Genomic DNA, 16,678 nt, shown 5'->3' with positions numbered 1-16,678 from the left:
AGTCCCTCAGATTCCGCCCTCTGCCATTCACACCTGCCACCTCTAGGGAAAAGCAACACCTGGGCCGCCAAGGCGTCATCTTTGCTCCCAAGGAATGTGCACTCTAGAGACGAAGAAGGACCAAATACAAACATAATATGGTACAGGCAACTGAATTTACTTAACACAGTCCACCTGGGATTCAGGGAGGACTTTCTGACGCCTGAGTTTTAAAGGAAGGTGGCCTTTACCCAGGGGGAGAAGGGTGGGATCCCCAGGTGGGAAAGCTAAATCAGTATAAACAAAGTCACTGAGGGATGAAACAATGTGGAATCTGCCAGACCCGCAAGAATTTTGGCCATCGAATTTAAAGGCAAGTTCCAAAATATCAAGGAACACAGCAGTAGAGATGGGGTGCAGCTGGGTTATGAAGAAGGGCCTAGTAAACCATGCTGAGAAGCTTTAATTAAGTCCTCTATGCAACAGGGAAGTACTGAAAGCTTTTTGGTTGAGTTTTGTCGTCATTTGTGTTTTAGGTAAATTACTCTGGTTTGCAATACAAAGGATAACGCTGGAATATCACAGTCTAGATGAGGAATTAAACTGGGGCAATGAGGGTAGGATTGAGAAAGTAAAATCAACCCTGTTAATAATCAGACTGTGATGTATACAGACAAGGTCAGAGACAACACCAAGAAGAAAACGCTTCTCTTGAGGACATACTGCAGCGGCAAAATGATTAACAACCCCCATCTTTCTAGTGATTAGATAACTTCCTTGGCCTACCTTTGTTCCTCTCTCTTCCAAATGACAATCACTGAGCTACCCAATTACTAAACTGCCCCTGCTTCTCCTAGTCCCTCCTTGGAATCATTCAGCAGCCACCTAAAGCCCAAAGTGCATACAGCCTTGCCCTGCTCCCTCTTACACACTTGGAACAACACACCTCCAAGCTGACCTTGTCCAGCTCAGTGCGTCAGTAATTATGGTTACAGGCTTTGGAGTTGGACAGACTGGGAAACTCAAGCCTTGGCTCTCTGATCTTGAGTAAACTCCTTAATGTCTAGTCCCTGGTTTTCTCATCTGTAAAAATAAAGGTAGTGATAATAGTTCCCAAATGCGTGCTATATGTTGGCATAGTGCCTGGCAATAGTGTCTCTGACACATTATCTTTTATATCATCATCATCAGTGTGAATACTCCCCTATTCCCTCAAGAGTGGGTTGATACTTGTCCTGTGTATGCTCCTAGCTCAAGTATTTCACCTTTTATAACACCTCTCACGCTAGATTCTTTGCGGCTTTCACAAAGCTGCTTCTTGCACTAAATCTTAAACTTGAAGGTGGAGACTTGGTGGTTATAGCCCCTAACTGAAGAATGCCCTGACGGGCAAAAAACGTTGCTGTACAAATGACCAATTTTGCTGGTTTCTGGGACCAGGACTTATGATGCCATTCTGAAAGTGTCACTGTTTGGATTGTTGTTTGGATTGCTGTAACATTTCTTATGAGTTAGACCAGACTTTCATGTGAGAGCAATAAAGTGAGAATGTCTTCTGTGAACATGCTCCTACTTTAAAAAGGATACAGTTTTAGATTTTATTAAAAAATTTTTTTTCAGTGTTTATTTTTGAGAGAGAGAGAGAACAAGGGAGGGGCAGAGAGAAGGAGACACAGAATCAGAAGCAGACTCCAGGCTCTGAGTTGTCAGCCCAGAGCCCGACGTGGGGTTTGAACTCGTGAACTGCAAGATCATGACCTGAGCCGAAGTCAGATGCTTAACCGACTGAGCCAGGCAGGTGCCCCTAGATTTTATTTTATTATGATTTACAAATGAATGTAAATCTCCTTTTATAGGAGTTAGACATTTATCCTCAACAATTAACCACTGAATTCATTTTCATGAACAAGCTTGAATTGCTCAAATTAACTTCATTACAGAAGTTATTCTAAAAGCCAATTTCATTTCAAACTGTAGTTATGCTCATTTGAATTCAATAAATCATAAGATAAAAATAAAGTATGTAAAAATTTAGTGCAAAGGTACATTCTACTATAATATCCTGATAAATAGAACAAAGTTATCTTTATTCTGCAACATAACATGTATTTTTCTTGGCTCCTGATATGCAACATCTACTTATTCTCAGGTATGTACATTTCAGTTTATCCCCCCTCTATGGGAAAATGCCTAAATTTTAATTTTACATCGTCAGTAGAAAATAGATGATTATCTTCAAAAAGTTAAAGCTTTTTAACTTATGTAGATGATGTCATAGATACTGTTATTAGTACATATGAATCTTAGTTATTATAACATGACCAAAGAATGATCCATAAATGTATCTCACATTTATTGCAAGCATAAAGAGAGAGCAAGAAAAAGCAAGAATCTACTCTCTGAAAGCCAGGCTGGTACTCTTTCAATTAATTTGGTTTTTTCTTGCCCTCGTAGAACTGTGGTACGAGGATTCATGGAACGGTCAATGCAGAAATTCTCAGGAAAGAACATTTAATTTCTCACCTACTATTAATTTCAGTATGAGTCACCAGATTTATTCAGGGACATAGAATGGGATCTCAACTCCTCTCCAACCGTCATTGCTATACCAAGGGCTTTATATATTTTCCAGAGTATATATATGTTACCTAAGATAGCAAAATAAAATACTTGATGTATATTAACATGAAAAGTGCATGCAAATCTATATTTGTACAACTGATTGAAAGAGGAACAAACTATGCAGTGCTAGCGCTTATTACTCGATTCTTTCCTCTGGTGGTAGGTTCTAAACAAAAAACTGCTGGTGGTTTGAGAAAATGTGGTGGTGAGTCCATATCGGCACCCAGGACCCAAAGCAAAGTACTATTTCTGAAGAGTGGTTGAACTCAAAAAGCAAGAATCAAAATGTACGAAGGGACGGAAAGGGTCTTAGTCTCTTTGTGTTGTTTATTCCTCACAGTTCTAGAGGCTGGAAGGCCAAGATCAAGGTGCCAGCAGATTCAGTGTCTGGTGAGAACTTCCTTTACTGGCTCATTGGTGGCCATCTTCTTGCTGTATCCATCCTCACATGGCAGAAGGCGTGAGGGACCGCTCTGGGGTCTCTTTTATAAGGGCACTAATCCCATCATGAGGCACCACCCGTATGACCTACTCACTTCCCTAAGGCCCCACCTCCTAACACCATCATGTTGGGGGTTAGGTGTCAACCTATGAATTTGGTGCAGGAGGGACATAAACATTCAGTTCCTAACAAGGATGCATTACTATTTATATGTAAAGAAGCCAGTATTGTTTAGATGCACTCATTATATGGTAAAATTAGAGCCTGTTCGCTTAAAAAACAATGATATCCAAGTAAAATTTTATGGGAAAGAATTTAACCAATAAAGTTGAATCAAGAAGACAGTAAAATGTTAAGGAGAACACGTATCAAGTAAATAGTGTTGGTTCTTCTAGTGACACAGAAAAATACCTAAAATGATTACAATACTGTAATTTTGCTAACACACCAAAAGAAATGTGTCCCCCAGTGAACAAGGGAAAGGTATCTTCCTAAACTTTTTTGAGGTGAATGCCTGCTTCAGAATAGGCAATTTTACCCTAATCCATGTAGGCTCACAGAGGAGAAAAGGGTTAGCAGTTTCCCCTACTGGTGATATCAGCAGATTGTGCACTAATTTGACACAAAGAGGTGAGCTGAAGAGTGGGTGGTTTTTGTTTCCTGCTTTTCTAATAAATCTGTTACAAGTTTTCCAGTCACTTTCATGGTAAAGTCACTACATGGTAAAGGATGTCTCGCTAGTTTTACAGACATCTTACATATTGAAAAAAAAAAAAAACTAATAGGAAGAAAAAGCCATTCAATATTAATATTGTAAAGAAAGGGTTTTATTATAGTATTTAATGAAGATAAGCAACAATGTTAATACAAAATTCTTTCTCAAGGACATTTTGCCCCTTGCTGTTTAGGAATGTACAAGTAAAACACTTTTGGAGGCACAAAAGACACAAAGTTCTTGTTAGGGTGTATCAGTAGCCCCGGAATCTGCAAGCCCCTTCGGAGCTCAGATGACTAAGGCACGGAGGAAAAGAAACACACTTCCCCAGGGCGGTTTCCATGTAACCTCTGCAGAGAAGGTGAGCAAGAATTGATCATGCAAACCAGGACATGGTTGAGACTGAGAGGGTGCTGTTAATAATCACACCAAAACACCAGGTGCAGGTGAATCAGGAGTGGCAAGCTGGGACACACCCAATAAAGACATCCTCTGTAGCTCTAAGAAGTAAGGGCAAGTCGGGTATTGGTGCACTGGTTCTCACTCCAATTTGGAAGACTCACTGCAATAGAATTTTGCACAAAGACTTTGTGAGAGGCCTAGGAGGGAAGCCCTGTGCTCTAGAAAATGCATATTGTGTGTGTGTTTACCCTTTTAAAGATAACTATGGTTTGAACAGATCAATTAGATAGTTAACATAAACTTTTCCCCTCGCATTTATCTTTTTAAGAATTTTATTCATTTTCTTCCCAGAGAAGGCATGTACTCTAGAAGCAAATGCCTTCACCCCCTCCCTTTAAAAACAAAACAAAAAAATTATTTATTTATCTGTTTGTTTATTTATTTTTTAGAGAGAGAGGGAGAGAGACGATCTTAAGCGTGGCACAGGGCTCCATCTCACGAACCGTGAGGTCATGATGACCTGACCTGAAATCAAGAGTCTGATGCTTAACGGACTGGGCCACCCAGGAGCGCCCCCTCCCTTTTTTAAGAGCAGATATCCGCCGCCCCCCCCCCCCCCCCGAAACTCACATATACAACTCCAACCCTCTTTTTCTTCTACTGAATGTATTATTTATTTTTAACTGTGGTAAGATACACATAAAATTTACCATCTTAAACTTTTTCAGTGTATAGTTTAGTAGTGTCAAGTCTACTCATCCAACCCTACCTTGCAGATCAGATGACTAGCATACTAATGAAAGAAAGACCACTAGTAAATTCAATATTGAGTTTGAACACAGGCTTATAGGCAACTAGAAACATTCCAAGGTATTTACAAGCAAAGGCAACAACGGCATGGATTCCCCCAAATACGTAGAATTCTCTAGATTTTAGCCTGTTAATTTTCTCTCCTTATTACTGTAGCAGAAGTCATTTAAACCATTATATTAACTGGAAGATTTATGTTGAGCACCTGCCTTGCACAGAACCTCAACTCATGAAATAAAGGTCAGGCAGTTCTCAAGGAAAGCCATGATAGTTCTGTCATTGTGGAAAATATTATATTCTATGAAACAGTGTACAAACAATGCAAAATAACACTATAAACTATAGACTATTATATTACTAGTCTTTTGAAAACGATGTCTGTAAATAAAGCATGAAAGAATTTTAAATTTTAGGAACTTCAAGCATTTTCTTTAAAATGCTCTGTATATGCTTTCTATATGATCAGGTCTTGAGGTAAAATATTTGATCTTCAGAAGTGCAAAAGGATTCCCTGTTATAAGTAAATTCTTATTTTCTTAGAACTACAAAATATTTTCTTCTATGTCATAAATTGATAGTAAGCATATCATGTACTAGGGATAACAACTAAAGATCAGGCAAATATACTTGTTGAGAAGGCTTTAGAAAAGAATATACATTCAGATTTTGAAATAAAATATCCCTAAAACCATGGCCAATGTTCAGCTAGCCAGGAAGTACCAGTTTGGGCGCTGGGGCCATTTCTGAAAGGCCTGCATTCTGGATGGTCAGTGTCTGCACCTTACCAGTGTTAAATATTTTGATTACCATCACTACTTACAACTCTATAGAGTTACTAACTAACAAACATAAAAAGACAACTAATAAACATAAGACAACCCAGAAATATAGGACATAAAAAGACATTACGATTACTAACAGGTTGCTGAAGGACAAACTTGTGTCTCTTACTGCCACGTCAGTGTCAAACATCATTATCAATAAAAGTTAAGAACTTCTTTACCAAAGAGCTTTCTTCAGAGACTGAAGGAGCACTGCCACACCAAGAAATGCGCATCTACAATTATTATTAAATGTAGGCGTTTAGAACAGTCCAATCAACAATCTCTAAAAAGCTAGTATGTATTCATTAAAGCAAAGTACTGCCTAGATATGAGTGTCTTAGGGAGTTGCTTGGCTAGTTGAAGGCTGGGGTTTCGCTTGTATATTCAGTACATAATCGTGACGGAAGGAAGAGCGGACAGTGCGATTCATTAGGGGCTGAAGGGGGCGGAAATTGTCCACCATTCTTTTCTCTTTCTCCCCCTCCGAAGTGAAGAGCAGGGTCCGAAACTGCTCAAGCTAGAAAAAGAAGTAGGAAGCATAAATGATTTCAATGGCGTAACAGTTTAACTTCATGAATAAATTACTTTTATTTTTACAATTCCAAAACATTCGTCTAAAACTAGATACAGAACAACTTATTTCTGGTTAGGAATGCCTTCACTACTAGACAGGGAATAAAATGTATGAGGAGGAGGGTAACAGGAGGTGGTGAAGCCAGCAGGGTACTTGGGATCCAAAGACTGGGGGTCAAAGGCCCTGTCCCCCACACATTAGCCCTTTGCCAAGGACAAGTTTTCATCTTTGATTCCAGGAACCTCATCTTTAAATGGGCAAAATAACTAGCCTACAGAATACTATAGGGAAGGCCTGATGTATACAGTAACAGTGCCAAAAATGTTTCATTTTTTTCAAAATGTAACTGAATCATTAATGTAAACAATGTCTTCTTCATTGCTCACTGTACCTGGGCATTGCAGGGGAAGGCAATGCATATGGATGTCTTCTTCTTTTTACATTTTTTTTAAGTTTATTTATTTTTGAGAGACAGAGAGCGAGCAGGGGAGGGGCAGAGAGAGGGAGAGAGAGAATCCCAAGCAGGCTCCGTGCTATCAGCACAGAGCCTGATGTGGAGCTCGAACTCACGAACCATGAGATCATGACCTGAGCCAAGACTAAGAGTTGTATGCTCAACCGACTGAGCCACCCAGGTGCCCGTAGTATGGATGTCTTCTTAACAGACGGAAATGTCCTCTGCGTGATTCATTATCATAACCACTAGCCACATATGGCTACCGAGTGCTTGAAATGTGGCTAGTGTAACTAAGGAACTGGATTATTTACTTACTTATTTATTTATTGAAAGTTTATTCATTTATTTTTTAGGAATCTCTACACCCAACGTGGGGCTCAAACTCACGATCCCAAGATCAAGAGTCACATACTCTAATGACTGAGCCAGCCAGGTACCTTGGAACTGAATGTTTAATTTTTATTTTAATGTGTTTATATTTCAATGTAAATGGCCATGTGCAGCTAGTGGCTCATGGACTGGACAATGCAGCTCAGTGCAAAGAGGAGCAACCCCAAGTCAAAAGCTTGTTCTCTAATGTGGCGATAGCATCATTCGCCCCCTTGGCTTTCTGAGCCACCTTATTATGGAACACTGGACTTCAAGTCCGCTGTAAAATATTTTCACAACATTTCTCCTCAGTCAGTCAGGCACGCTGCAGCTATGGAGAGGACAGCCTGGGGCACAGTAGGCAAGCATGTGAAGATGTGTTTCGATCAAAGACTTCAGGCCAAGTAGAGCTGCGGAGGCACGATTGTGACCAGCGGCGAGTGGCAAACATAGGGACCGTATTTGCAAATTACGCATATACCCTCAGAAATTAAGAATGTGTCCAAGTACTTAAGATTTATTTTTGTTCAACTAAGTGCAAAAGATTAGAAATCGCTCAAGTATCAGTAAGTTACATTAGATCTATAAAATGAACTAGTACATAGCCATTAAAAGTGATATTGAAGATGTTTATTACTGATAAAATGTTTCACATATCACTGAGTGAAAAGAGGAACAAAATGGTATGTCCAGAATGATTCCATTTGGTGAAGAAAATTATGTATATTTATATAGATAAAAGACTAAAAGATTTACCCAAACAATGACTAACACTGATTATAGGTGACTAGGATTATAGATGACAGCTAACGTTTTTTTTCTTACTGAATTTTCTGTGTAGAGATTTCATTTGAAAACTCCTCACATGGGCCACTGACTCTCTGATTTATTTATTTTACTGACTTATTTTTCAGTGTTAGGTTGATTTTTGACGTTTATTTATTTTTGAGAGAGAGAGAGGGAGAGAGAGAGAGAGGGAGAGAGAGAATGAGTGGCGGAGGGGCAGAGAGAGAGGGAGACACAGAATTGGAAGCAGGTTCCAGGCTCTGAGCTGTCAGCACAGAGCCCGACACGGGGCTTGAACCCATGAACCATGAGATCATGGCCTGAGCTGAAGTTGGACACTGAACCAGGGAAGCCAGCCAGGCACCCCAGTGTTATGTCAATTTTTAAATGTGAAGGATAAACGCAGACTAAACATATAGGTCACCAAGCCCAGGCTTATGAACAGGTAAGCTCTATGTTTTGCCATTTGTTTTTGGTGGCTTTTATCAGACAGATTTTAAAAAATGATGTGGTCTAATTTACTAGTTGGTTTCTTTAAGACTTCTGGTTTTGATATATAGTGAAAAAAGCTTCCTCTATTTGGAGGTATAAAAAGATTTTCCTACGCTTGTCCTAGCAGTGTTTTTAACATTTAATATATGTGGAATATATTCTTGCATAAGGTCTGCATGGTGGATCTAATTTTTCTCCCCCAAATGCCTGCCCAGTTGCCCTCGCATTAGCATTTACTGAAGAATCTCATCTTTTCTCCCCATTGAGATGAGATGCTACCTTTATCACAAACTAAATTCTCATATGTACTTAGACATATTTCTGAACTTACCACTTTCTTCCCTCCAGTGATCTCTTTATTTGTGTGCCAGTACCATACTATTTAATTATTGTGACTTTATAAGTTTGTAGATCTAATCATCTCTCATTTTCTCTCAGAATTTTCCCTATTTATGCTTGTTCGTTTTGCCACATGATTTTAGAAGTAGCACATCTATCTAAAAATCCTATTGGCATAGTGAATGGACCACATCAAATTTATGGAGAATAAACAGTGGATAATAATGAGTCAGGGAGAATTGACATCTAAAGATATCTTTATGGTGTCTTCTGATTCAATAACATGGTATACATTTTATGAAATCTTCTTTTGTGTCCTTCAGGGATATTTTAAGTTTACTTGTTAAAATTTCTTAAGCTTATTCCAAGGCATTTTATATTTTTGTTTCCATTATAAATACGGTTCATTCTTCCATTATAACTTTATATCATTGCATCCTTTAACTGATTGTGATTTATATATAGTGATATATATATTTATATGTGCTTTAAATGTATTGATTTCTAGGGGCACCTGGGTGGCACAGTTGGTTAAACATCCAACTCTTGGTCTCGGCTCAGGTCATGATCTCACAGTTTGTGAGTTCGAGCCCTACACTGGGCTCTGTGCTGATGGCACGGAGCCTGATTTGGATTCTGTCTCTCCTTCTCTCTGCCCCTCCCCAGCCTGTGTGCGTGTGTTGTCTCTCAAATAAATTAAAAAAACTTAAAAAATCAATGTATTGATTTCTACAAATTAATGTTTTACTCCACTAATTACTAAACTACCTTATTTTTAAAGTAGTTTTTATTGTTTCTCTAATTTATTTTTTCTTTTCTGGTCTAATTGTATTGGCTACTTCCAGAACAACTTCCAAAGTGTATATGGTAACAATTCTTTCCATAGTAAACATACTATTTACTTTTTAAGTGAGATCCATGTCTTTTTTGCAAGTTAGGGAAATCTCCATTCATTTCTATTTTATTTAAAAATTTAAAAAACTGAATAGTACATTTTGCTAATGCCTTTTAACAATATATGGAAATGATTACATGATTTTTCTATTAAGATTCACTGATATGATGAAGTATGTTAATATCATTCCTAATAATGAAACATCCTTGCTTTACTAGAATATATACTACTTCGTCAGAATGTGTATGTTTCTTCTAATGTACTGCTAGCTTCTGTTTTTCATGTATTACTTTTGCTTCCTTTAAAACATATTCTTCAGAGATATCAATCTTTAGTTTACTTTTAATTTTTAAAAATATTTAATGGGTGTTGGTATCAGTTATCTTGGCTTCATAAAAAAGATTTTGGAAGCCTTTGCTCCTGTAAAAATGCTTTGTAATTAATAAAAATCCCTTAAAGCAAGCATATACAAGTACTATTATAGTTTAAATTATGAATTAAACAGGATTTTGTGCATTGAATTTAGTAATTAGTGGCAAGTAATTACCACTTAAACTTACTTTTTAAAAAAAAATTTTTTTTTTAATGTTTTTTATTTTTTATTTTTGGGACAGAGAGAGAGCATGAATGGGGGAGGGGCAGAGAGAGAGGGAGACACAGAATCGGAAGCAGGCTCCAGGCTGTGAGCCATCAGCCCAGAGCCCTACGCGGGGCTCGAACTCACGGACCGCGAGATCGTGACCTGAGCTGAAGTCGGACGCTTAACCGACTGAGCCACCCAGGCGCCCCTAAACTTACTTTTTAAAAAGAAAATAAACTCCAAGTTCAAAACAACTGACTTAAACTTTATGGACAGACACTGTTGGATTCTGTCTTTATCCTGAGGTTCCAGAGCAAAATTTCCTTAAGGATTTTTTTTTAAGTTTATTTATTTATTTTGAGAGAAAGTGCATGTAAGTGGGAAGGGACAGAGAGAGAGGGAGAGAGAAAGAATCCCAAGCAGGCTCTGCACTGTTACTGCAGAGCCAGATGTGGGGCTTGAACTCATGAACAGTGAGATCATGACCTGAGCCAAAATTAAGAGTTGGACACTCAGTCGACTGAGCCACCCAGGTGCCCCTCCTTAAGGATTTTAAAGGGTTGTGAGCACACCCATCTCCAGTCTTCATTCTTCCCTTTAAAAGGGCCTTGTTTATATAGAGAGTCATATTTATATATAAAATATACAATACATAAGACATATGTCATTGCCAAATATGGAAGTAAAAAGCTTATGTGTCCTAAATTTTAACTGTTCTCTCTAGTTGGTTTGAAGAATTCCCCAATTGATATCCAAATTTTCAGATAAGATGTTAGCGCATTTTAATAAAAATGTAGAAGCATTACAAGATGTTCAAAACCGATGCCAAAGTTTGAGCCCAGCCTTGTGTTAAAGGGGCAGACTAGCATGTCCTCATACAGAAAGGTGGAAAGGACATACCTGATCGTGATCAACCTCTACGGGCTGCTTCTTAATGATCCAGGTGACAGACTCAGAGAGGGGCGGGGTAGTCAGGGACCCCGAGTAGGTCCAGTAATCTGGGCAGGTGGGCATCAGGCAGGAAGGATCAAATGACCCAAATTCCACAAGGGTGTCCTGGCAAAGAGAAGGGGTCACCGAGTCATCATTTTGTGATGAAAACCACTCAGAAATCGGATGATGAGGCGATGATTCGAGGGGAATCTGGGGACCAGCAGTGGTCTAGAGTATCTCTAGGCACCTTTGGACAGAATCACACCCGCACACTGCTCCTGTAATTAACTATGTATTTCTGATCATCCTCCATGGGAACACAGCCAAAAGCACTTTCCCCCTCCATTGTCATGAGTTTACTGCAGGTGCCAGTCTCCTCTGAACTCTTCGGGAGGCGGGAGGCGGGAGGCGTCAGGTGGTAGCTGGTGCATGAACAAGGAGGCTTGTCTTTCTCAAGAGAAACGAACAGAATTCTCCTTTCTAAAACACAACGCAAAGTAGAGGGAGCCAGGCTCCTGCATCAAAAGGGAAGAAAGAGACAGGCAAGGAAAAAGAGGGAGAGCGAGAGGGAGGGAGAGGGAAAGAGGCAGTGGGGAGGGACTGAGGTGGGGAGAAGGGGAGAGACAGGGAAGAGGAGGACTTCCAGGGAACAGCCCCTTTGGCATCCTCAAGAAGCAACAGTTAATCCTGGGGTCTGGACAGAGGCGTCCATGCGGACGGGCCGGACGGAAACGGGTAACTGTTCTTCACAGCTAGCCAAGCCAAGCGTCCGTCCCACTCTTCCCTGCTCCCCGCCTGCGGGATGGGAGGTCTAGCCAAGAGGGCTGGTCTGAGTGTTCCCACGGGGACTTCGAAGACGCAGGTGTGCAGGTGTCGGAGCAGAGGAGGGGACGGCACCGTGTTCCCGAGTGCCGAGCGCTCAGTGGCATGGCGGCAGAACCAAGGCAGTGGCGAGTTGTCTTCCGGGGCGCCTTGTCAGCGTCTCCACTCGGAGATTAAACATAAAATGTATTTCAAGTGATTTAGGGGGGGAAATTACCTTATGCTTGATTGATGGCAAAGTATCCACCAATTTCTGCAGCTCTTTGTGATGTTTTCCTAGCTAAAGAAGAAGCAATGAGAAAATATTAAAAACAATTGACACTTCACTTTTGAAATCAGAACAGAATATGAATTAAAATTAGCCACCTGGTGATCACATATAAACAAACCAATCACACTACTTAAACTACACTTAAACGGGCAATTTAGGTTGCTATAAACGTCACTGAATCAAATTAGACACAAAACAAATGAGCAGGCTGTTTGCTGATAGGGTCAGTGTGCCTGCGGGGAAAGGTGCCCCAGCTCCATTTAAATATCAGTTCGTTGGGCGCCTGGGTGCCTCAGTTGGTTAAGCAGCCAACTCTTGATTTCCACTGAGGTCACAATCTCAGGGTCCTGGGATCCAGCCCCTTGTCAGGTTCCATGCGGAGCATGGAGATTGCTTAAGATTCTCTCTTTCCCTCTGCCCCTCTCCCCTACTTACATGCTCTCTCTCTCTCTCTCTCAAAAATAAATAATAAACACCAGTTCTTACATTGAAATTTTAATTAATTAAAATGAAAAACCGTACCATGGTCAAAGTAGCCACATTTCAAGAGCTCATTTGCCATATGTGGCTTGTTACTCTTGTTACTCTATTGGACTGGACATTTTTGTTTTCAGAGAGAGTGTGTGTGGCAGGGGCAGAGGGAGAGAGAGAGGGAGAAGGAGAGGGAGAGAATCTTAAGCAGGGTCCATGCTCAGCTACTTGGCACACAGCCCGACAGGGGGCTTGATCTCATGACCATGAGATCATGACCTGAGCCACAATCAAGAGTTGGACGCTTAACTGACTGAGCCGCCCAGGCGCCCCTGGACTGTGCATTTTAATATCATTTGAAATATATTCATAGCAATCTCTTCTTTTAACCATTGTTCATTTTCTTTTTTTTCCCCTGAAATTGAAGTAGAGTTGACATACAATTTTACATTAGTTTCGGGTGTACAACATATTGATTCCACAAGTCAATTATGGTTTTTTTTTTATCCCAATAAACTTAGATCTTAATATGACAATGTTGTATCTTTTTACCCCACAATACAACACATCATGTAAAGTGGTAAGACTTTTTTTACCTTTAAAAATACTCCTATCACAGCCAAACCATTTTCTTCCAGTGCTGCATCCTCAAAGTTTTCAAATTTGACTGCATTCCAATGTACCAAGTGCAGCTAAAACAGCATTAAAAGATGGTTTGATACATAAGCATATAGGATTGCTCCAAAACAGACAGCCTTATTCAACACATAATATTTTAATGTTTCCTTGCCCCAAATAAAGCCACTGAGAAAAGCATACACCAATCTGGTGCAAAATGAGATAGAAATAAATAACAGGAAGAAATGTATGCAGGAACAGCAATTAACATTACTTCTGAATAGAGGGATTTATTTGGAGAAAAATAAAAGAAAACAAATACAGCAAAGTGGGTAACATTTCAGCGAGGGAGCAAACTTTGTCCATTCCCACGCTGTTTTGGATATGAAACCGTCATATCCAAAATCCATTTGCATCTAAAGGAGAGATGTTTATATTGAGAGAAATAGATTCTCTGTATGGGAATTAAACAAGAGTTGAAGATAAATTTATTTGAGGGATAACCACTTAAAATGTGCTTCTTTTCACGGTAACATTTAAAACCAAATTAAGGAGAAATTGTAAGAATAAATTGTGTTTCCTTATGCGGTCCCTGTACTTCCCTACAAATTATTTCTTGCCCATCATTTGCCAATGCATCATCACCCAGTCTCCCAAGTAAGACCCTCAAGGTCACAGTTAATTTGCTCCTTTCCTCTCCTGAAGTGGACCATGCCTCCAAGTCCTGTTGCTTTTATTTCAGAAATGCTTGTTAAATCTTGCTCTTTTTCTGTTTCTATTGTCACAGGCTTTATTTAGGCTCCTCCCAATTCTCACTTGGATTAATTTAATCTGGTGGCCCTGAATTGTTGCCTGGCTTATAACTTCAGGCTATAATTTGAGCCTAGCTTGGAATTCTGGAAGGATTCCGTTTTAGGATCTTGAGTTTCATTTCTGCTCGATTATGTGAGATGAGGGCACATATCATTTTTACATGTATAAACTGGGAATAATCAAATATGCCCGAGAGAGCTATTTAGCATTTATAGGAATCATTGGATTTTCCCTGATAATTTCTTAGAAATTCATCATTATCCCCACTTCACGGCTGTCGCTGTTCCCAAGCTGCTCAACATACCTCTGCCGGGTAACATTTGCTGTCCACAGTGTGCTCGGAGCCCCAAGCATCAATGGCCCCCCAGTGAAAATGGAATTGCTTCAGTCGGTAATTGTGTTCCAGGGGTCCTCCCTCGATCACTGAAATGGCACATTCAACAATTCAGGGGACAGTTTTTCATACCATGGAGGAATGCAGGGGAAAGGCTGACTCTTTGGGGGGACCCTCTATGTGAACTGTCTTAAATGGGGCACACTGTATTAGATACGCGTGTATATAAACTTGATTTCCACACAGTCAGTACAGGTATAAGGGCAAGACTTGCACTCTGAAAGACACTGAGAATTAATACACTCCAAGCTCTGTACAACCATTAAAGGCCAATTCTTGACTTATTTTTATATTCTATATTTACTGTGCCCACTTCTTTTTTTTACAGGAACATGAAATAAGGGTTTTATTAACAAAGTCTTATAAAACAATTTCAGAAACTGTACATCAACATGACACAGACTATGGCCTACTTTAGTTTTTTCTGCACAAAAGTGAACATTGAAACTCCTGTAACTAAGAAAACCGTTGCCTAACTACTTTGCATTTAACCTGGAATCACTGTGCGCATAAGATTACTACTGCAGTACCAGTAACACAAATTGATAGGTTTTATACTGGACATCACATAAAAAGTACATTATCAAGTAGACTTGTCTTGGGACTCCTGGGTGGTTCAGTCGGTTAAGCGTCTGACTCTTCACTTTGGCTCAGGTCATGATCACAGGCTTTCTTGGGATTGAGCCCTGCATCAGGCTCTGTGCTGACAGTGTGGAGCCTGCTTGTGATCCTCTCTCTCCCTTTCTCTTTACCCCTCCCCTGCTCATGTGCATGCACACTTCTCTCTCAAAATAATAAACATTTATTTAAAAGTAGATTTGTCTTGGGGCGCTTGGGTAGCTCAGTCAGTCAGCGTCTGACTTCAGCTCAGGTAATGATCAGGTTTGTGAGTTCGAGCCCTGCGTCGGGCTCTGTGCTGACAGCTCAGAGCCTGGAGCCTGCTTCAGATTCTGTGTCTCCCTCTCTCTCTGCTCCTCCCCCACTCACACTCTGTCTCTCTCTCAAAAATAAATAAACATTAAAAGTAGATTTGTCTTCTTTTAAAGTGTATGAAAGTCAATTTAAAATGCCCTACTCCCTTTTTCCAACACTGAGATTAAAACAAACTAATAAAAGAGTGGAAAACTGAAAACCAGGACAAGAGATAACTTTCTTTAACAGATGGGCTCAGGATAGGCAGAAGCCTTCACTGATGTAGATGTGGAATAAATTATTTCAGGGAAAAAAATTCCCAAACACCTTATGAAAAAAGTGTACAACTCTACTTCAAAATACGTTATTTGCTCACTACCAAAGACAATTTCATTTCAAATCTTGTTTCTGTAATTAAAGCCTAGTCAGTCATCAAAAAAGGTTAGTGCAGATAGAACCTTTCAAAGTTAAACAAAAGCCACAAAAATTTAGCTAAAAGCCTTAAAGGGTGATTTATTTCAAATTTTCATTTTCAGATGTAATTATAAGAATGTTGGGGCGCCTGGGTGGCTCAGTCAGTCGAGTGTCTGAGTTCAGCTCAGGTCATGATCTCACAGTTCATGAGTTCAAGCCCTGTGTCAGGCTCTGTGCTGACAGCTTGGAGCCTGGGAGCCTGCTTCAGGCCCCTTCCCTGCTCATGCTGTGACTCTCTCTCAAAAATAAATAAACATTAACAAAATTTTTTTAAAAAAGAATGTTAATTTGTCATGTCAACAGATAAGACCATAAGTAGATCCATCATGTTGGAGGGTTTTAATGACATTTAGGATATTCCTGCCACAATTAACATGCAATCAGTGCATTCCCTACATAGCTGCATTATAGCAATGAATCAAATTCTAGAAATACTATAAGTGAACTTACTTAATAAAGGAGATCATACAACATAAACTATCCATGGGTGCTGTGATGTATGCAGCTTTTCGTTTTTGTTTTAAAGCAGCACCAGAATACTCTTAAAACTGCTTGACAGATTTCACCATGTCAAGATTGGTTACTCCCGGGGGCGCCTGGGTGGCTCAGTCAGTTGAGCGTCCGACTTCGGCTCAGGTTATGATCTCGCAGTCTGTGAGTTCGAGCCCCATGTTGGGCTCTGTG

General features: G+C 39.8%; 1 protein-coding gene across 3 annotated transcripts in view; it reads right to left on the bottom strand.

The window, feature by feature from the left end:
* Window positions 1-4,791: 4,791 nt before the first annotated feature.
* CA5B (carbonic anhydrase 5B) overlaps window positions 4,792-16,678 on the bottom strand; it is a 71,860-nt gene continuing 59,973 nt past the window's right edge. For all 3 annotated transcript variants that reach the window (XM_047843711.1, XM_047843709.1, XM_047843708.1), the window contains 5 exons: window positions 14,519-14,637; window positions 13,380-13,475; window positions 12,259-12,321; window positions 11,187-11,342; window positions 4,792-6,311 (listed from right to left, as the gene is read on the bottom strand). In XM_047843711.1, coding sequence (XP_047699667.1) covers window positions 6,132-6,311; window positions 11,187-11,342; window positions 12,259-12,321; window positions 13,380-13,475; window positions 14,519-14,637 — 614 coding nt within the window. In that variant the 3' untranslated portion in view covers window positions 4,792-6,131. The remainder of the gene's footprint in view (window positions 6,312-11,186; window positions 11,343-12,258; window positions 12,322-13,379; window positions 13,476-14,518; window positions 14,638-16,678) is intronic.

The sequence above is a fragment of the Prionailurus viverrinus genome, chromosome X (assembly GCF_022837055.1).
Source record: "Prionailurus viverrinus isolate Anna chromosome X, UM_Priviv_1.0, whole genome shotgun sequence".
Taxonomy (NCBI): Eukaryota; Metazoa; Chordata; class Mammalia; order Carnivora; family Felidae; genus Prionailurus; species Prionailurus viverrinus.
Note: the sequence above shows the minus strand (reverse complement) of the source record. Positions and strands in the feature narration are given on the sequence as shown.